This window comes from Aethina tumida, chromosome 4 (assembly GCF_024364675.1).
Source record: "Aethina tumida isolate Nest 87 chromosome 4, icAetTumi1.1, whole genome shotgun sequence".
Lineage (NCBI taxonomy): Eukaryota > Metazoa > Arthropoda > Insecta > Coleoptera > Nitidulidae > Aethina > Aethina tumida.
Window position 1 is genome coordinate 24,217,689 of NC_065438.1, and position 22,310 is coordinate 24,239,998.

Sequence of the window (22,310 nt, forward strand, 5' to 3'; positions counted from 1 at the left end):
ATATTCAATAGAGTTTGAATATCAAATATAACAATATTATTCTAAATTTTAAACCAATATTGTTATTTATTATAATGAAATAATTTAATATGTTAATATTGGAATTTTTAATGTGAACTTTTTATTGGAAATTATACTTTTTTGTAATGTATTTCACACTTCTTTTTTTTTTTCAATTGGTTAGAAATTAATCATTTCTTTAAAAATGTTTTAATTTTGTTATTTTTTATGTAAAAATTTATATATCAATGTTATATATTCCTTTGATCTATCTTTATTCATCAGAAGTATTTTTTGAAGAAAAAAAAATAATAAAAATAAAAATTCATATGGAACTTGGATTAGATTGTAGTATTTCTTATAAAAAAATATATAATAATAAACCAAAAAAAGAAAAAATATTACTATATTATTTATTATTTTAAATAAAATTTCAATAAAAAAATATTTTTAATATTCAATAAATAGAGTCTGAATATCGAATTTAACAATATAATTCTAAACTAATCTTGTTATTTATTATTATGAAATAATCTAATATATTAATATTTGAATTTTTAATGTGAAATTTTTGTTGGAAATCATTTTTTTTAATGTATATATATATATATATATATATATATATATATATATATATATATATATATTAACATATTTTACATTTTTTTAATTTTTCTATTAGAAAGGTTTGTTTTACATATTTATTTTAATTCGAAAATAGTCATTTTTATAAAAATGTCTTAATTTTGTTATTTTATTATGTAAAAATATATTTATTGTAGGTTTGTTTGATCTAAAAAAATAAACCAAAAAAATATTACTATTTTTAATTTTTTAATATTCAATAGATATAACAAATTTAACATTATAATTCTAAATTTCAAACTATTCTTGATATTTATTATTATTAAAATATTTGATATATTAATAATGGAATTTTTAACGTCCAATTATTTTTGAAAATCATACTTTTTGTAATCTATAACAATTTTACAATTTTTTTTTTTGTCAATTAGAGAGGATTGTTTTACATATTTACTTTGGTTAGAAAATAATCATTTCTATAAATATGTCTAATTTTTTTATTTTATTATGTAAAAATATATTTATTAATGTTATAAGTTCCTTTGATCTATCTTCATTTATCGGAAGTATTTACAGAAAAAAAATAATAACATAACAATTAATATGAAAGGATTATAGCATCTTTTATAAAATAATATTAAAAAAATTAAACAAAAATATATTTTTTATTATTTTAAGTAAAATTTCAATAAAAAAATATTTTTAATATTCAAATCGATGTATCAAATTTAACAACATAATTCCAAATTTTAAACTATTCTTGTTAATTATTATTATGAAATAATTTAATATATTTAATATTGGAATTTTTAACGTCAAATTTTTTTAAAACTCATATTTTTTTATAGTGTAACATATTTTACACACTGTATATCAATTAGAAAGGATTGTTTTATATATTTAACTTTGTATGATTACATAAATTATATTTTAACAATTTTAAATAAATTTTCTTTAAATTTTAATATTTCATTATATAAAAATATATTTATTAAAGTTATAAGTTCTCTTGATTTACCCTGATTCATTCAGTATTTTTTTTCTTGAGTAATAATTAAAAATAGATAATATAATAATGTCATGATTTCAAAAATTCTATCACTGAATCGGTAAACTTAATAATAATAAAAATATAGTATAAATTTAAACTTGTTTGAAGATCACAAATTTTTATAATGTATAACTTAATTTTATACATTGTATAACAGTTGAAATAGAATACTTTTGTAAATTTACTTCGTATAATTTAACAAATGACGTTTTGAAATTAATATTTTCGATTAACCATAAATCAGGCAAACAGGGAAACCTCAGCAGTGGAGAACCTTCGAAAAATGTTCGGGTTAACAATTGAAAAGGGGTCCCGGCATCGAAATTGTTGTTTCGGGATGCTGGATCATAAATGCAATTAAATCGCTTGTCCATTCAAATGTCGCGTCCAACGTAGGAATTCATCGGGCGGCATACCGAAAATAGCGATCGTGTCTGTGCGACCGGACACATTCCCCGGCCACGTAACCGGATGCTGCGCTAATCAAGATATTGCGGGGGTCGAAGATGCGATCGGGCGATTTTTCAGCGGCGGCCGTCGATTACGCAATGCCGCCCCATTTTATTCAGTCGCGTTGCGGAATTTTACTATGCGAGTGTCGGCCGTGGTGGGGTATTGATTTGTCATTTGTCCAGCGCAAAATGCCCATCTGTTTTTATGAAAGCGCAAACATCACGAAATAGTTTATCTGTATTGCATTTGGGGTATTTGTGCGGCGCTAATAGCGTTAAATCATTGCCGTCACAGATTATACTAACCAATTATTTGTCATTAGAATTAATAGATACACGATACCAGTCAGTAACGTCCTAATCCGATCGGATCAGGGATGCGCTGCACGGTTAATACGGCCTGATGCACTCCGTGCCAAAACAGGAACTTTTCATTGTCCTCGGTCAATATTTCAAAGTACTTTTTCTTGTCTCGCAACCCTGAAAACGGGGGAGCGGCAAATTCAGACAACTGATTACCATACCGTTTTCCGCGTCGCGTTTTTATTTTTACATTTTTTTATCGACCCACTAAGTTTCTCGCAGCGCAGCTAACCTAATTTATCGCAGCCGATATGATCATGTAAATCTCGGCAATTTCGCGTGCCGTTTACATGAATTCATTTCGAAAAAACTCTATTGATACTACATGCAAACATTTATTGTGGCGATGTCACCGCGGAATCCATAAAACCGATGCCAAGACATAAATAAAATTGGGAAAAAAAAATCATTAAACAGTGGCCGGTAAATCAATGGAAAATATTCGCCACTAACGGCGAAACAAACGCAATAAAAGGAAGGAAAAACGAGTCATGTTTGGGTGGAAATAATTGACAGCTATGAAAAATGCCCCGGCGATATTTTATATCCGGGGGAGATTTATACTAAAACTGCTCTTTGTATATTGTTCCTTTAAAATATCTTGTGTCACTCGCAAGGACGTTGTTAAAAACTTTCCGATAAACATCGAACGAGCACTGTCAATAACGGTTCTCCCGGAGATTTATTGCCATTAATAAATGCGAGATTCTAATATCAAGGTGGACGATTCATCATTACCGCACTCTTAATCCACTGCGTTAATTTATTCGGAGCGAACGACTGAAAAACGTGGCTTCCATAATTCACGACCGAGAGAGACGGACGACGGGAACGTCCTTTTGTGGGTGGCGGATTTTTACAATCTGGTTTCCAGATGTTGGTATTCGCCAACTTGGGTCCTAACCACGTTCATTTTTTTTTAAATAAAACTACATGGTTGTTTGAGAGTTTCACTTTTTATTACTTTGTTCAACATTAATTACAAACCTATCAAAAATCAGTATTAAACTTTTATTGTTACGTTAAACTATAAAAATTTAATTGGTTCCAAATTACTCAGTGAAGCTTAATAAAGCACTAAGCTACTATCGTATAAAACTGGATGAGTTGGCCATTTTATTTGCCATAACCACAAGTTTATAAATTTCAATTATCAAGATTATTTATACTAAATGATCATATAAACTATGTTTATGCATAAAACAGTCAGAATAATTATTTAAACATGTAATTGTATAATGTAGCATATCAAATTATAAAAATTATTACGTTAAAACAATAAATACTGCAACAATGTATTTTATAATGTGAATTTAAATAATACTAAAATAACATGTATTTATTGTACGCAACAAAAATGTTTACAATGATTATATTATGTTAATGTCCTGTTTGCATTTGGATTAATTATTCGGCTTTGTGGAAATATTCTTAAATTATAGAAATGTGGAACATTAAATATAACATTGATTAAATAAATGTGACTTATTTAAATTTTAATAAATATGTGCTGAAATTTAACACATATTTTAATTTGTTATTATTGTAAAAATAATAAGTTATATTTGAAATTCGATTTTATTACAGTATTTTCATATGTTGTAAATTAGTTTTTAATTCATTTGCATTTATTTAATATTAATAGGAAAGTTGTAAATTGAAATATGAAATTTATGAACTGCTTTTTTAAAATACACAATTAATACAATTTGCCTCTCACACACATAAACTGAAAATTGTAAATTGATATTGGTTAATATTATTGTGTAAAAGTAAAAAAAAAAACGTATATATTTTACCAATTAATATTTTTAAATTTTTTTGACTTATTGACTTATTTTAAAATGAATTTTTAAATCTTCCTTCCAAAAATAATCAATCAAAACAAACCTGTACTTAAAATAAACATCTTCAACCTTTCTGTCCTCATTTAAAAATAGTTTTCCACATAAAAATTATGAAAAATTGATCTAAGGATATTGTGTAATAGAAAATAATCTCCCTATATCGAATTACAAGTGAGTTTGAAATATAAACTGCCCATCCTAAATATAGAGCCCATACTGTTTATGGCGCAGCCGGTCGGAGTCGAATGGACATGCGCTCATTAGACAGGTAACATATGATATGGATCAAAAATAGCACTTCCTTATTCGGCACATTCTACAACCCATTTCTCGTCGAGACTATCAGCGATTAATTACATAAATATGGCGATTTACTGGGAACGATCGACACAGTTACGCACAGATATTTTCCGCGGGCACTTTTCACTGTCACTGTCTCCGGGAAATCACAGCGGCACAGAACGACGTGTGGATGATGCAGATAATGGGACCCCCTTCGCTCCATACTTCTTTACATTCCATACGTATCGAAAGCACTATGGGAAGTAAGGAAGCACGGAACTCGGGCGAGTCCTCCATCCAGGATCGGGTCCCTGCGGCGCACGATGCTGGCGAACTGGTACCCGAGCACGGACTGAGTTGCGCCCCGCGACGCCGGTCGGGTGTTAGCGCAGCTCCGGTCTAAAAATGGCACCGGCACCGCCATTGGTCGCAGCGTCCGTACCACGGCTCAGCCAACCCCCCCATTCCAAATTAGTCCCTGCTTAAAATACATCTGCCCCGGCCGAGCCGCGGGGTAATTATAGAATGCCGGCCATGTGTTCGCACATGTGCCCCCCGACGGAGTTCGTCTCCCGGGTGCCCCCGCGACCAGGGCCGGATCTCGGGATCGCTCGCGGTGTCTGCACGTCTTGGCGGCCGTTGCGTCACCTAAATACCCACACCGAGCGGCCGGCCCCACCTCGAAGCACGGGGGCGCACGGGGGGGCCGGGTCGCGTGTGCCCCCACGGATGGACGTTTTTTGAAAATCGACACCGGTGCGGTGCCTAAGTGCGATGGCTGGCGGTTTGGGTTACCCTGCTTCGGAATTTCCTGATTAGACTCCTCGAATGTGACTAATCCTGGTTTAAGTTTAGATAAATTCCACGAATTGGGATTAAAATGGGAAAAGTAGTTTAATTTTAGCTGAAAACAAAAACATTATTATTTTTCCTTTTTAATGATGATGATTTAATAAAAAATAATAATTTATTATGAATTTTCCAAAAAAATAATAATTAGACTTTTTTAATTATTATATTAATTATTTCAAAATTCATAGTTAAAAAGAACTAACAAAAATTAATAATAGATATTAAAATATATGAATATGAAAATTATTAAAATATCATTTTTATTATTCTTCTAATTATGATTATTTTTGTAGTTTCCAAACAAAAATAAGTAAATATATATTTTTAAATATTATATTATTCTATATTTAATTATTAAAAATAATAATCAGTTTATGAGTTATGTTTTAAACAGTTTAATTAATTAATTTATATTTATATCTTGAAAAGAACTTTTTTAGATTTAGTAACGTATATTATTATATATTAATAAAAATTGAAATACATATTAAAATATATAGATATGAAAATTATTAAAATATAAGTTTAAATATGATTATATTTGTATTTTTCAAAAAAAATATATATATTTTTTTTAAAATAATATATATTATTCTATATTTAATTATTAAATATAATAATCAGTTTGTGAGTAGATTTTTCCAAGTCATGTATTATTTCAAATTTATAATATAAAATAATAACAAAAATTATTTCAAAATTCATAATTTAAAAAAATATATATAAAAATCAATATTACGTATTAAAATATATGAATGTAAAAATTATTAAAATTTCATTTTCATTGTACTTCTAATTATGATTATAATTTATTATAATAAATATATTTTTTAAATAATACATTATTCTATATTTAATTATTGAATATAATAATCAGAGTTTATGAGCAATGTTTTAAGGAATTCAATTAATTAATTTATATTTATACTTTAGTAAGAATTTTATAGACTTTTTTAAGTAATGTATTATTTCATAATTTATAATAAAAAATAATAACAAAAAAATATATATTTACAAAAAGTTTCTAATATGATCTAATCATTTTCATAATATATGATTCATTTTTTGTTTCTTAAAAATAGTAATATTTTAAATATATTTTATCTCTTTAATAATTTTGAAAAATAATATTGAATTTATACTATATGTAATATTTTGTAAAGTATTTTAATATTATTTAAATGTAAAATATTTTAGAGTATGTTATTTTAAATGATTTAAGATTTTATATCTGCATTTTGCAAAAAAAGGAAAAATCTAAATAGATTTTTTAAATAATAAATTATTTCATATTTAATTATTTAATAATAATCAGTTAATAATATTTGTCATATTTCTTTAAAAATTTTCTGAGTATATTATTGTTTCCTAAAAAAGTGAATTTATATTTTAAAAAAGATATTTTATGGCTTTAATAATTTAAAAATATAATATGAAATTTAAAATATTAATATTATCTAAATGTATTACATTTTTAAACATAATATTTTATGTGTTTGTAAGTAATTTTTATTTGTATTTTCCAACAAAAAAACTAAGTAGATTATTTAAATAATATATTATGTAATATGTATAATATTTACAAAAATAATAATATTATTTTAGACAATTCATTTATATATGTAATATTTTAATATTTGCCATTTATTTACGAAATATACCAATAAAGTTATTGTCTTTCACAGACCTTTATAACATGGAAGGGCGCACGAAATTTTTCGTTGCTTGTGGCAAGAAAAAAATGTGGCAATCAGCAGGAGGTGACGAACCTTCTTTACAAATGTGTCTCTCCACACATGTTACATTACATGCCGTCAAACATTTATATTAAACACATTTATTATTTCACCATTTTTGATCTAGATCATTATTTCCACTGTCGTTACGTCCATTATCTTTCCCAGAAACAAAAAACATCTTAATATTATCATTAATTTCGTCGAAGGAAACATAAGTTGAAGTCAGTTTTTTTGTGAAAAAATAAATATTACTTGATGTATCAATTTGGATTCCAGACAAAAGATTTTTCTTTTAATTTAATAGTTTAATAAATACAAACAATTATTAACAATCTATTATTATAATTAAATTTTAAGCCAGTGTGTAATACTCACTGTTTCTTATACTAAGTGAATATATTTTTGAACACTTGTGCAAAAATTAAATTAAAAAATAAATTATATAAGTTCTATGAAAGTTTCTTACGCATCCCAAACGCTCTGAGAATAGTACACCGCGTCACTTGCACTCAAATATACGCTCCCCGTTGACGCTACCGAAAAAAAATAACCGTACATAAATACTGGTTACTTCACCGCGTGTGAAATTTTGTTTTTCCCTCCCCACCGACGCGCAGCGAAGAAAAATGCCAGTTTGTTTTCCCGATAGTGCGGAGATAAACACATAACTTACGCGAACGAAACCGGTTTTTTTAGATGTGTCCGTTTTTGCAACCGGACGTTAATAGATTTTTGCACGTGGTGTAGGTTATTTTGGCTCATCGCTCGATTCTCATTAAATTTGGTTTCGAAACGGGCCATGGGATAAAACATTCAAAACGATCGGTATCGTTTGTGTTTTCGACGCTAAATCATTGCATAACTTTTGTATTTTCTATTATTACACGTGCCGTGATTATTTTCGGCATTTTATTTATCCGACCGCTTATTTCGGGACGTGACAATTATTTTCGGTGGCGGCTAAAATAGACCGTTACCTGCTGGAAACAGAAACGGTATCGTTAAGGGGCCGAGAATGTGAAATTAAATTGAAGAAAAATTGTGTGTTTTGTTCTTTATTGGACTATGTTAGTGTTGGACATAAATCAGGACTGAAAAATTAGTATGTAAACAGTAATAAAATGATATTGCTGTTGAAATCGTAAAACTCAGTCTCCGAACAGTAATAAATACGGTGGCTGTACGAATGATGTGGAAAAATAAAATCTGATGCCATAAAATCGTTCATACATTGATTCGTAAATATCCATAACGTTCGTTTATTAAGTTGATCTGCTTTATTTTTTCCTGAAATTCATCCTGAAACGTCTCTTTAAGTGGATTATTTGAATTATTTCACATATATTCACAAATATATTATCAAAATAAGTTTTAATAAACCATGGAATCTTCTGCTGCGTAAATTAATAATATATAATAATAATAATAATAATAATAATAATAATAATAATAATTGGTTGACCCCCCATCCCTACTTCTTCCACTCTTCTTGGCTCACTCAAAATTTATGAACGATTTAATTTTTAATCCATAACTTGACACTCTTCTCTAAGAGCATTATCAGCTCCTCCAACTTTTGAGGCTGGTGGTTTCGGACGAAACTTGCCCTTGAAGAGGGTGTTTAATTGGATTGTAGTCTTGTGAATATGGGGGCCACTACATCTGAGAAATGTCAGAATTTTATGATGTCAAAGTCTAGTACAGTGAGGTCAGACATTGTCGACTCCAAAAACGAAATCTGTACCAAATTCTTGAGCAAATGGAATAGTAATTGGTTACATAATCAAGTCTTAATATTGTCGAGCATTCATAGATTCTCGGTTTAATATAAGCAGCTACGTAGGTGTCTCTAATGAAATTCTACCCCGCTCTGTTGCAGAACTACCTTAAAAAGGAATAGTTGGAGTCATGTTTTGCTCAGGATATCTCTCACGACGGTCATGCCATGTGCAAATGTGGCTGTCCGAGTGATTTAATATGTACCTAGACTCATCTGTGAATAAACATTTATACCCTTCGGCTGCTTCTATAGCTGGTCTATGCTCTGTGAGCAACAAGATGCTCCCTGTCTAACAGAAGGTGTCTCAAACGTCTTCTGACTCTAAGATTAGTTTCAAGCAACCTTCTTCTGATGGTAGAGAGACTTCTAGTGATTTTAACGTCTGCATGAAGTTTAGAGTACAAATTTCTATCAAAAATAATGAGTCAATAACAGTCCAAACTTCTGATCGTAACTCATTGTTAACCACCATCATGTCAGATATTGACATTACGCTTATGAGACATAATAACAAAGTGCCCAAATGTATAAACATTTGGGCACTTTGTTATTGACACAAATGGTCATTTACCAAAATTGAAATTGTAACATCTACAGTACGGTACTAAATAATAGATAAATTAAGAATGAATAAACTGAATAAAATGTGTTTAAATCCTCAAAATGTTTTTTTTTTTTTTGTATAAAAATGGTATGTTGTGTATACAAGAGTTAAATAAATTTAAAATAGTGCACGCCTAGAGCTGCAAACATTCCAATGATATTACTGATCAAAATATGGTAATACATATTGAAAATATTTTTAAATCAATTTAATGTAAGTAATTCAAATTATCCACTTCAGTTACAGCTGTAAAGCTCACTTCTACTTGTAGCTGTAGAAACCGTTGTAAAAAACTAATTAAACAATTATCCAGAACGATTCGGGTGTAGTTACGCTGTAAAATCCCCAACATCTTGGTAATTTAAATAGTTTCACAAAAGCGGAGAAAACCCGGTCGAATTTCGACAATAATTCAGAGAAACCCCCGAATTTATGTGAACGGTTGTTCGCCATGCCCAACCGAAGATCCCATCCCGGTTTGCGGAGCATATGGCGCGCCGGCAAAATTTTCATTGTACTAGGAATAAGCACCGGGCATATTTCTTTTGCCTGGCCCGGAAATCCCAACTTTTCCACCGACAATAAATAATGCGCTAAGCCGCGACCGGGTTTTACACTTGCCCACCATCCTAAAACGTTTTTGCAAAATATTTTCCACTCTAAGATCGTCGCAATAAATCCCGATAAAATTGTTGGGGCCGATTAAAAAATTGTTCGAAACAAATGCGCGGCCGTTTATAATAAAAAAATACGTAATTGCTCCAAAAGCATTGGGGCATTTAGCCGTGACGTCCATATAAATTGCTCTCATTAGCCGATTTTATGTGTGCAAATAAAGGGCCGCCACCCACCCTCGCACACACCCCGCCAACACACACACACACACACATCGATGAATATTTCTCAATTAGTGCGTCAAAAATGCACGTGAAAACGTCGGACGAATTCGCCTGTTTCCAGCGTTGTTTTTTTTTTAATTCTTCGGTCGCACGCCGCCTCGACGCAAAAATAGACGACGTCGGCGTGCGATGGGCGTGTGGCGTCTAAAAATAAAACTCATCGCTGGAGATCCCCGAAGACGCTGCGGGGAACATAACCATCTCCGGGGATTACGACACATTAATTGGGTTTTTTTTGCTGCTTGAATTGAAGTATCGGCCCTTTTTGTTGATTCAGGTGTGATCCGGGCTGCATACGAGGCAGGGGCGACGCATCGGCAATGTGCAATTATTAGTTTTCCACGGGTATCGAATTCGGAGGTCGGAACGATTTAGGAACGGACGTTGCGGCATTCCGCACATGCGAAATATTTTTAGAACAGTCCGAAGAGTCCGTTCCACGAGGAAATCCATTCCGCCTGGAAACCGTGTGCATAAACGCTCGCTGCACACACTCACCAGTGAGAGAGAGAGAGCGTTAATTCAAAGAACATGGCGGCAATTAAATTTAAATTTATCCGCTATTTTTAGCCGGGCAAATAAATTTCCAATTATCCGGGGCTCGAGTGCAAAAACCGCGGGGGTGGCCGGGGCACGGGGGAGACGGGCAATAAATCCATTTTTACATAATCCGGTGGAATAGTTGCGCGTAAGTGCCGCCGCTAAATCATCGTTATCGTTTTCTAATTTCGAAAAGTGGAGGGTCGGACGGGCAACACAATGCGCGATAATTTCGCGCCTTTGTTCCCGCCAAAATGAATTTTTCATTTCGGCCGACCGTCGTGCCACTTTGTTAACTGCAAGCCCGGACTTTTGTTGTTTTTTTTTTTTTTCGACGCGTTGCAGCCGTGTAAATTAAAAATTACCGCGGGCCTCTCTCTAATGCATGCACGGATGTGTTTGTTGCCTTTATGGCCCGGAATATCGGATTAACTTGCTCCTTACTCGAAACTGAAATGGAAATGTACGCCGAATATTTACGGTGTTATTTCATATATTTTTTTTACGGCAGGATAAGTGGTCGGGAGTTGGCTGGAATAATAATATAAATACAGGGTTGTTCACCCTTATTCACAATTTGCTCGTTAATTTATGGAGAAGAGAAAAAGTGTTGATTTGAAACTTTTCCAGCAATTACCACTTGACTTGAACTACTTTTCTGATTTATTTTGAGCAAAATTTCATTTCCGGTTTCGCCGGAAGTGGCAACAACTTTGTTATTTTTAAATTCTACATATAATAATAAATTAACCAAACCAAATTTAATAGTTTTTTAGTTATTTTTTTCAAAAATTGAAGGCTTAACTAAAAGGTCTATAAAGTGGCCAATTCTGATGTTGGGAGTGATAATAAAGGCTCCTTATAAGACGGTCCTTGGTTAACGTGTGTACCAAAAATGAATGTCAAAATTTTTGGGAAAAAAAGTGTAATTCAAAAACTGTTGGATATAGCTATAACTAATTGATATAATTATTTGCAAATATATATAGAACATCCAAACAAATCCAAATATACAAAATGTCCAAACAAAATTAAGACAGACAGACAAAATTAAACGTAAATAAGGAACACCCTGTATAAAATTTGGAAGTACTAATAATGGCGTCTGGTGAAGTAGTTCTTGGTTAACGTGTACACTAAAAATGAACTTTTCGACATCAAAATTAGTAACTTTATAGACATTTTAGTTTGACCATCAATAAATTGCCAAAACATTTTGTAATAAAAATAACTCAATAAATATTGGGTTTAGGTATACAAAGTGGTATAGGCATTTTAATTGCAATTATCTGCAGAATTGAAAAATCCCAAAATATACAGGGTGTTCGATTGAAAATAACAAAATTATTAATGTTTTAAGATGTATAAATTTATACGTAAACAACAAACACCCTATATAAAATTTTGGAATATTAATAATAGCTTCTTATAGAGTAATTCTTGATGAAATTAACTTTTCAGAATCAATATTGATGCAATTACAGACATCTTAAGTTAGATCATCAATCTGTCAACATTTAAAATAGAAAATTAATAACCCAAAAACTATTGGGTTTAAGTCAAGACATGGTGAATTTTATTTGCAATGTAAAATTTAACAATCTACAAGTATACAGGGCGTTCCATTGAAAATAACAAAGTTAAGACAGACAGGCAAAATTAAACGTAAATAACGAACGACGTGTATAAAATTTGGAATTATTAATAATATTTTTTCGTAGAATAGTTTTTGGTTAACGTGTATACCAAAAATGACTTTTTCAACATCAAAATTGGTGATTTTCTGACATTTTAGTTAGACCACCAATAATCTGCCAAAACTTTTAGAAAAAAATAACTCAAAATTTTATTTCCATTTATCTGCAGAATTTAAAAATTCTACAATATACAGGGTGTTCGATTGAAAATAAAGTTATTAATGTTTTAAGATGTACAAATTTATACGTAAACAACGAACACCTTATATAAAATTTTGGAATATTAATAATAGCTCCTTATAGAATAATCCTTGATAAACGTGTATGCCAAAAATTAACTTTTTAGAATCAATATTGATGTGATTACAGACATCTTAAGTTAGATCGTCAGTCTGTCAAATTAAAAAAAAGAACTCAAAGACTATTGAATTAAGTTAAGACATGGAGCATTTTATTTGCAATTACATGTAGAATTTAACAATCTATAAGTATAGAGGGCGTTCCATTGAAAATATCAACGACACGAAATTGAAATGAATTTTTACATTTTATCCGTAACGATGCAATTTTATTTTTTTCTCCGCCAGGATAAGTGGCCCGGAGCTGGCTGGAATAATAATAAATATATCACCCGTGTGGGTCCTTAATCCTCCGGTCCAGGACCCGGGACTAATTCCCGCGTTCCTTCATATCAGATGTGCCCGTTTCGCCACGAAAACAAACGTTTTCATTAGGACTCGTTCCAATTTCACGAACGCGTCCAGATTAGCCGGGGCCATCTTTAATTTAACGGACCGCAATTAAGATAAGAACGAACTCTTCACTTGGCCAGATTTATGTACCGCCATCTTTACCCGATAAATAAATATCTGACATCGATTAACCGGTGGGGGAATGGGGTTATTCTGATTAGACGACGGTTGGCAGGTAATTTAACGTAACTAAGTAAGATCCAATAAAATCCGAGATGATTTGGCAGAATTTACTTTTAATAGACAATAAGTCGGCTTATTAATAATTCAGCAACGAATTTAATAAATTGCGGCGCCGCATTAAGCCCCCGCCGTCGAACTTTCCTAATTGAAATAATGTTAACGGTTATTTTTGCAGCGCAAATTGATTCCCCGCCCTTAATTCAGGGAAAGCTTCTTAGTTATTAAAATATCGCGCGAACGGCCGGTATGAATACGTAAAATGCAAATCTGCGGAATAATAAGCGGGAGCCGTAAGTGCGATTCTCTAAACTGGCGCCGCGACGTGAGAATTTTTAAATGAGGCGCCGACGAAGGGCGTCCGCAACTTTAATTACGAGCACCATCGAGCCACCCGGTTCTTTAATTGTAATAATTTAATTGTCCGAATTCAATCCTCTCCTTTTCTTCCTCGCCCGCCTCGTTCCGCCATAATGTAAAAACTTGTGTTTATTACTCTCGGCTTTTGTCTTTCTTCAGGTTTAAAGCGACTTTTTCCTTGTGCAACTTTAATAATCTTATAAACCGTTTAAGTGGAGTTTATGAACTCAAGGATCTAAGATGTGTATGTTTGGAATATTTCATCGGTCGTAAAATGAGTCAGACGGAACGAAAGCCAATCGAGAAGCGTCGCAGCGCATTCCGTTTGTAAAAACTATCGCAAGCGTTGACGGCGTATGTAAATAACGAGACTATTCAATCGACCGTTGTCAATAAAAGGTCAATGCACCAATTTCGAAATCGAGAATCGGGAATCAGTCATAATTCACGGAAATGACGATAACAATTTCCCAAAGACCCCAACGCAGAAAAGTGTTCGTGTAACCGGAGTAAATAATGAATAGGAACGTATCAACAAATACAAAACCGATAAACGATCCGTTTATACAAGAGTTGTGGCGAACTAATCGGGTCACTTCCGCACAAGCGACCGCAACTCCCAGTCTTGACCGTTACATTCGGCAATTTCGAAAAAATGCACGCCGAATTAGCGGCCCCGCGTCCAGCGTTAATAAACTGACAAAAATCCGAAAAAACCTCAACACCACTGACATTTTTCCGCGCAAAAACACTGATGTCACGCGCTAATTAAAAACACAAAAACCACACATACACACACATCACAAATATTCATTAATGGAGTGACTTTCAAAATTAAAAATCGTTCTCCGCTCCGTTACCTGTTTTTCTTTGGGCGAAACAATTAAACGGGCACACAATTACAGTCGTTTTGTAGCAGCACTCGAAAAGTTGGCGGCCCAGAAGGCTTTTCGCGTCCGAGTCGATTGTTATATCACTCATAAATAATTAAAGTTCGTATTTTAAGGTCGGCCGGGCGAATGCTGTCTGTTGTACGCGGCACTGTTTCAATTAACCGAAGCATTTAGAAGAGAGTGGCCGAAAACAGTGGCGCCGGCGAATCACGCGATTCACATCGAATGTGATCAATCAGAATAAAAAATATTTCTATTTGTTGCTTTTATTTATCAACTAGTTTCGGTCTTTTATGTTGAAATTTTAAAATTTAAAAATGTATAATTTAATTTGTTTTACTTATTATCTAGAGGGAAATCAAGAATATAAACTTAATTTAATGCTTTGACTTTTTCAATTGTGATAATCCTTAGAATAAGACAATATTTGGTGGAAAATTAGCTACTAAAACCTATTGAAGATTAAATATATTATCTTATATATACAATTTGTGTCTTTAAATTATTTCATAAATCAGAATACATATTCAAAAGTTTATGGAGAATGGTAACATTGATTGGCTGTTTTAAAATTTTGTATCAGTTACACAGCCACAAAAATTAATGAAATACATGATAGAAATACCTGGAACCAAAATATTAATTATTGTTGTTTGATAATTTAACCAGATTATTACGTTTTCTTAAGTATTTTTGGAACATGTTATTTATACAATTATTTTAGTTCATTAAAAACGAATAGTTGAGGAATAAAATTTAGTTTTCCAATTTCTAATGTTTTTTTATTTAAAATTAATAACAAAAATTAAACAAATTTTTTAATATTCAATTTAATTATGCTAAAACATATGTGGTGTTATCAAAGTTATTTATGTTTTAAGATTTACAGAATTAAACGTAACTAACGAACGCCATGTGTAAAATTTGTTAACGTGTATGCCAGAAATGAACCTTCCAGCAACAAAATTGCTGCTTTTACAGACGTTTTAAGTTTAATTTCGATTATATTTTATATATATTCTAAGATTTACACAATTAAATGTAAGTAACGAACACCTTGTATAAAATTTATGAGTATTATTAATGGTTTCTTAGATGATAGTTCTTGATTAACGTGTGCGACAAAAATGAACTTTCCAGCATCAACATTGAAGGCGTATAAGATGTAGTATAACCATTTAATTTGCAATCATAGTAGTAGTTAGGTTATAGGTTAGTATACAGAGTGTTTCATTAAAAATAAAAAGTTTATTTATATTTTAAAATGCACAGGATTAAACGTAAATAACGAACGCCATGTATAAAATTTGAGAGTATTAATAATGATTCTTTATTGAGTGGTCCTTTATTAATGTGTATGTCAAAATTGAACCTTCCAGCAACCAAATTGCTGCTTTTACAGACCTTTTAAGTTTAATTTCGATTATATTTTATATAAATTCTAACATTCACACAATTATATGTAAGTACGAACACTTTGTATAAAATTTAAGAGTATTAATAATGGTTTCTTAGATGATAGTTCTTGGTTAACATATGTACCAAAAATAAACTTTCCAGCGTCAACATTGAAAGCTTTACAAACATCGTAAGTTAGATAAGCAATTTGTCAAAATTTTTGAAAAAAAAAGTAAATCCAAAACTATTGGGTTTATGTTATGTATAAGATGTAGTATAACCATTTAATTTGCATTTATATATAAAATTCAAAAATTGAAAAATATACAGACTGTTTCATTAAAAATAAAAAGTTTATTTATGTTTTAAAATGCACAAAATTAAACGTAAATAAAGAACATCATGTATAAAATTTGAGAGTATTAATATGACGCTTTATAGAATGGTCCTTTGTTAAGATGTATGCCAAAAATGAATCTTCCAGCATCAAAATTGCAGGTTTTACAGACAGTTTTAAGTTTCACACAATTAAATATTAGTAACGAACACCTTGTATAAAATTTAAGAGTATTAATAATGGTTTCTTAGATGATAGTTCTTGGTTAACATATGTGCCAAAAATAAACTTTCCAGCATCAACATTGAAAGCTTTACAGACATCGTAAGTTAGATAAACAATTTGTCAAAATTTTTGAAAATAAAAGTAAATCCAAAACTATTGGGTTTATGTATAGGACGTAGTATAACCATTTAATTTGCAATTATATATAAAATTCAAAAATTGAAAAATATATAGACTGTTTCATTAAAAATAAAAGTTTATTTATGTTTTAAAATGCACAGAATTAAACGTAAATAACGAACACCATGTATAAAATTTGAAAGTATTAATAATGTCGCTTTATAGAATGGTCCTTTGTTAACGTGTATGCCAAAAATGAACCTTCTAGCATCTAAATTGCTAGTTTTACAGACATTTTAAGTTTTATTTCGATTATCTTTTATATAAATTCTAAGATTCATACAATTAAATGTAAGTAACGAATACCTTGTTTAAAATTTAAAAGTATTAATAATGGCCACTTTATTTGCAATTATATGTAAAATTCAAAAATTTAAAAATATACGGAGTGTTTCATTAAAAAAAGTTGATTTATGTTTTAAAATGCACAGAATTAAATATAAATAACAAACACCATGTATAAAATTTAAGAATACCAATAATGGATCTTTATAGGATGGTCATCCGTTAACGTGTATGTCAAAAATGAACCTTTCAGCATGAAAATTGGTGGTTTTACAGACATTTCAAGTTTAATTTCGATAACGTTTTATATAAATTCTAAGAAGTCTTAAAAGCTTGAAAGTTCGGTTCTGTGTGACATACTCTTCACATCTGTCATTAGCCCATATTTTATGTCTCCGCACATATATCTTTTACAATGGGCCCGTGTTTGTTTGCGCCCAGCTTCCGACCTAACCCATCCGATTCCGTCTCATCACGCACGCTCGTTATAAACAACCGTTCCCGTTCCCGAAACCCATAAAGGTTTCGCGTTCTCCAAATAAAAATACACTTGGAAGCGTGTTTAGCATAATTCCGTGGGCTGAAACCTGGAGACATAAAATATTCATTTATAGTCCAATAAAGTACGCGAATAATCGCTTAACTACCTCTTAAACTGTCAACGGAGATTTCGCGGATGTTTCGGGCGCGAACACGGTCCCATTACCGTCCTTCCACTCCTTCCGCCGCCCGTCGTCATAAAAGAAAACGTCACTCCGAACAGTCATATATCAAAGGGGTTTTATTGCCGAATTCTTAATTCACTGCAAAAATCTCCGTGCTAAGACACTTTCACCCTCCATTTCGGTAATCTCTCGCTAAGTAATAACTCTTCCCTCTCGCTCCCGCTTTATTTCCTCTAACGAATGATTAAACGCGTTTTTTCTTCAACGTTTTTTTCCTTACAAAACCGAATCAATGTCCGCTTTGTTCTCGTCGTACAAAGAGATACGCCACTCAATAAAGGCGATGTTAATTAATATGATTTAAATCCTGGTGTTTTAAAACGTCATTAGCTAACGGTTAGCCCGAACTGTTATAGTCAGCAAAAGCCGTCGGGGTACGGTCCTGCAAAAGTGCAAGAGTGATTACGATGCACAGTGATGGCTACTGTTTTAGATGGGACCAGACGTGCCCAGCAGTCGACCGACTCATCAGCACAAATGCACAGGGCCCAAGTGGGAGACGGAATCCGTCACCAAATGCATCACATTGTAATACACTTCTCTCTGTGTTTGTGTGTGTGCGTCGACCTCGACCCCGACCACCCAGTGGCGTGCCCATGCAGTTGCTGAAGAATATTTTCACATTCGCAAAAGTCATTAATTTTATATTGACGCTTCTACTTTGTTACGAATAAAACTGGTCACATATCTTTTATTATGGTTCCCTCAAAGAATTGTGCAGCCACCACAAGTAATACGTTAGCATTCCACCTTAACAGCGGTGATAAAATTGGTGGCGATAAATCTTGATGGGCGGCCGAAAAATTTTCAACAAACAGAAGAAAAATAATCAAGTGTCGCGTGAATTTTATTGTCGGATTCCAGCACCACTTTGTACCTAGACGTGGACTCGGACCACTCGGACCCCCTCCCACCAAAAATAAAACCGTGTAAAATTTTTATTTCTCTTCCATACTAGGCGAGAATTGCCGTCCGATTTGTCTATCCATCGCCGCGTCGTAAACTGTGCGGACGATTTTATTTCGATTATTAAAATATTGCGGACGGATCGGGGTTCGGGAACAAACCGCGGAAATTTACGGCCATGAATTATTCAGGAACCGGGTGCATCTGCAACGCCATAACCGCGGCGGTCCGTCCGTAATTCGAGCGGAGGTGTAAAATTCATCCGATGAGAAATTCGTTCCGAATCCGCATATTGCATATCCTTCGTATATGTATAGTTTCGTTTCGCGGTTTCCACGGAAAACTTCACGTTCCGAATATATTAAGTTAAACACACTTTGTTCCTGCTGCTGGTTTCTCTACGGGTCGTAAGCCACAAACTTTGGGAACTGCCAAATTGATTCTGATAATTTGCTACATCTGACTCCTGAATAAATAATAGCTGATCAAACACATCGACTATTTTTTTCCAAAGTGCAATAAAACTGAGTAATATTATTCATTAGCATCAAACCTTTTCGCCAAATACAGTACTTTATCCCATCAAACAGACGTATAATTTAGAGAGTCCTTTGACCCAGTTTGAAATGAGAAAAAGGCCACGGGTCCCGCCCTCGATATTTTATTAATGAGACGCGCCCCCCCGTTGGGGAAGTTCGTTGATCTCTTCATCAGAACGTCTGTATGTGTGTATGGACGCGGACTATTTTCGTCGTCTCGTTCTGTGTCGCGAGCCACGCATATAAATCAGTTCGGACTGCGAAAATGTTTCGGATGCCTTCTCCCTCAAAAAGAACATTTTCTCGTGAATCAGTAACTACTTGCAAGTGATTTGTTTTAATTCTATCTAATTTTGTTTTATTTAATTTTGCAGTGCGATGAAAATACTGTTGTCGAAACTGCCGAGACCATGGATTGTGGATGAGAAGAAGGACGACGGATACACTGCCTTGCACTTAGCAGCCTTAAATAATCATGTGGAAGTTGCGGAACAGCTTGTACTCAGCGGAAAGGCGAACATGGACCTTCAGAACGTCAATTTACAAACTGCCCTTCATTTAGCCGTTGAAAGGCAACACACTCAGATCGTCAGAGTAATAAACAAGGACAAATTCCAAATGTAATCCATATTAATGTTGATGTGTTCTAGCTTTTAGTGAGAGAAGGGGCTAACCTGAACATCGCAGACAAAGATGGTGACACGCCACTTCATGAGGCGCTTCGCCATCACACCTTGTCGCAGCTTCGCCAACTCCAAGATGTACAAGACGTAGGCAAACTGTTGATGGGCTTAGGCACCCAAGGTTCGGATAAAAAGTCTTCCGCCAGCATTGCCTGTTTTCTTGCTGGAAACGGGGCCGACCTCACCATCAAGAACAAAAAAGGACAAACCCCATTGGACCTATGTCCAGATCCCAATCTGTGCAAGACCCTGACGAAATGTCACAAGGAAAAACAAAGTGGAGAAATGGAGATGGGCTCCAATCAGAACAATCAGAATCAGAACATCAGTTCCACCTTGGACGAGTGTCTGATTTGTTCTGATGCCAAAAGGGATATATTATTTCAGCCTTGTGGACACATTTCTTGTTGTTCTGCTTGCGCACCTCGTGTTAAGAAGTGCCTTATTTGCAGGGAGTCGGTTGTCAACCGCATCAAAGTAAGCCAGTCACATATAACCCTTATAAACCAACTTGACAACTATTTATCTAATTTTTCAGATAGAAGAATGTCTCGTGTGTTCAGACAAAAAGTCTTCCGTTCTATTCAAGCCTTGCGGCCACATGTGCGCATGCGAAAGTTGCTCTCTAATCATGAAAAAATGCGTGATGTGTCGCTCTCAGATCGAATTAATGGTACCGATGACAGTGTGCAGTGGAGGGTTGGGCACGATTTCGGAAGTGAAGGCTGACGTGGAGGACGACGTCAAACCGTCGACCAGCGACGCTCCTCCAGCTCCTCAAGGACCACTCATGAACAATGGGGGAAGGGATACTAATAATACCAATGACATTCAAAAATTGCAACAACAACTGCAAGATATTAAGGAACAGGTACGTTATATCCTATTGTTTATAAGACGCATTTTTTAAAAAGTTTTATTTGTTTTTAGACAATGTGCCCCGTTTGCTTGGATAGGTTAAAGAATATGATTTTCTTATGTGGACATGGATTGTGTCAAATGTGTGGAGATCAGATGACGGAATGTCCGATTTGCAGGAAACAAGTAGAAAAACGTATCCTGCTTTATTAAATCTGGCAACTAAAGCAATTATTCAATCTTCCAACATTTTAAGCAAAACACTCTTCTGCTGTATTATACTTATGTTATTTAAGTAATTTGTTGTAATTGTAATTGTAATTGTTAAGTTGTCTGTAGGTTAGCTGATGTCATAAATATCACTGGTTATATATATTATCATTTAATTATTTATGTTTAATTGCATCGTTGCTTGAAACTCTCATATTTTGTATGATTTCGTTTAAATAAAGGCATTTAATTAAATTTTTTTATAAATAAAATCAACACATCGCTTTTATAAATCATTTTTATTAAGGTAATTCTCTACACAATCATGTTCTGTCTGAAAGTGACAATTAACCTTTAAGCTGCGCGTACAATTTGGGAACGTAATCGTCATATTCAGCCTGAAAAAAGTTTCCGGCGATCGGATTTCCTAAGTTGTACTTCTTGGCGAACTTCCTCACACTGAAATTACCTCTATTGCTTCCACTGTTATTTTTTAACCTCGGCTCGTCGCAGTTGATCTTTCCGGGCTGTTTGTAAACCAACAGCACGTAACGGTGCAGACCGGTGTTTTTGGGCGGACCAGCTCCGATGTACTCAGAAAGGACCTCACCTTTTCCGATATCCTTTCCGGGGATGTTGACCACAAGCCAATGGTGCCATTCCCTGAATTTAGGGGCTTGACGGCTCGGGGCGTCCGGGTCGGTCATGCAGAGTGCGTACAAGTTGTCCCCTTCGGTTTTCCAGGTTACGGTGGGGGGCGACTTCACCTGAGTCGGGGTCAGGACGTTACCGTTGTTCGGTGTGGCTCCGCTTTGGTACTTCACCTCCAAAGTGTCGGGCGGTACGGAGTCTATTACGTCCGGAACTACTTGCAATTTCTGCATGCTGCTGGAACTGTTACACCTCTTCTATCGACTGATGCGACTCGAATTTTAATTCAAATGTTTCGGCTAGTGATGTTGTCATGGAAATGAATGAATTATTTATACAAATGAATTCTATTGATGAAGATCGTATTACACATGAAAAACTGACGTTGCCAAATTGCTAAGCAGCCTGTATCTGGTAAGATTATTAAAAATAAAACG

The 22,310-nt window shown here is 33.3% G+C and overlaps 2 protein-coding genes across 2 annotated transcripts in view; one reads left to right on the forward strand and one right to left on the reverse strand.

The window, feature by feature from the left end:
- The window catches only part of LOC109606112 (E3 ubiquitin-protein ligase MIB1), a 315,033-nt gene extending 293,560 nt beyond the window's left edge, over window positions 1-21,473 (forward strand). The window contains exons 6-9 of the mRNA XM_049966188.1: window positions 19,846-20,065; window positions 20,122-20,631; window positions 20,693-21,025; window positions 21,085-21,473. Of these exons, the coding sequence (XP_049822145.1) occupies window positions 19,846-20,065; window positions 20,122-20,631; window positions 20,693-21,025; window positions 21,085-21,225 (1,204 nt within the window). The 3' untranslated portion in view covers window positions 21,226-21,473. The remainder of the gene's footprint in view (window positions 1-19,845; window positions 20,066-20,121; window positions 20,632-20,692; window positions 21,026-21,084) is intronic.
- A 29-nt stretch (window positions 21,474-21,502) lies between these two features.
- Window positions 21,503-22,268, reverse strand: LOC109599177 (protein D2-like). Its single transcript, XM_020015122.2, has one exon. The coding sequence runs from the start codon at window positions 22,104-22,106 to the stop codon at window positions 21,570-21,572; it is 537 nt and encodes a 178-aa protein (XP_019870681.2). The 5' UTR covers window positions 22,107-22,268; the 3' UTR covers window positions 21,503-21,569.
- Between the last annotated feature and the right edge of the window lie 42 nt (window positions 22,269-22,310).

Bases quoted from the DNA above. Each gene is read 5' to 3' on its own strand.
- LOC109599177 (XM_020015122.2), bottom strand. From the start codon at position 22,106: ATGCAGAAATTGCAAGTAGTTCCGGACGTAATAGACTCCGTACCGCCC.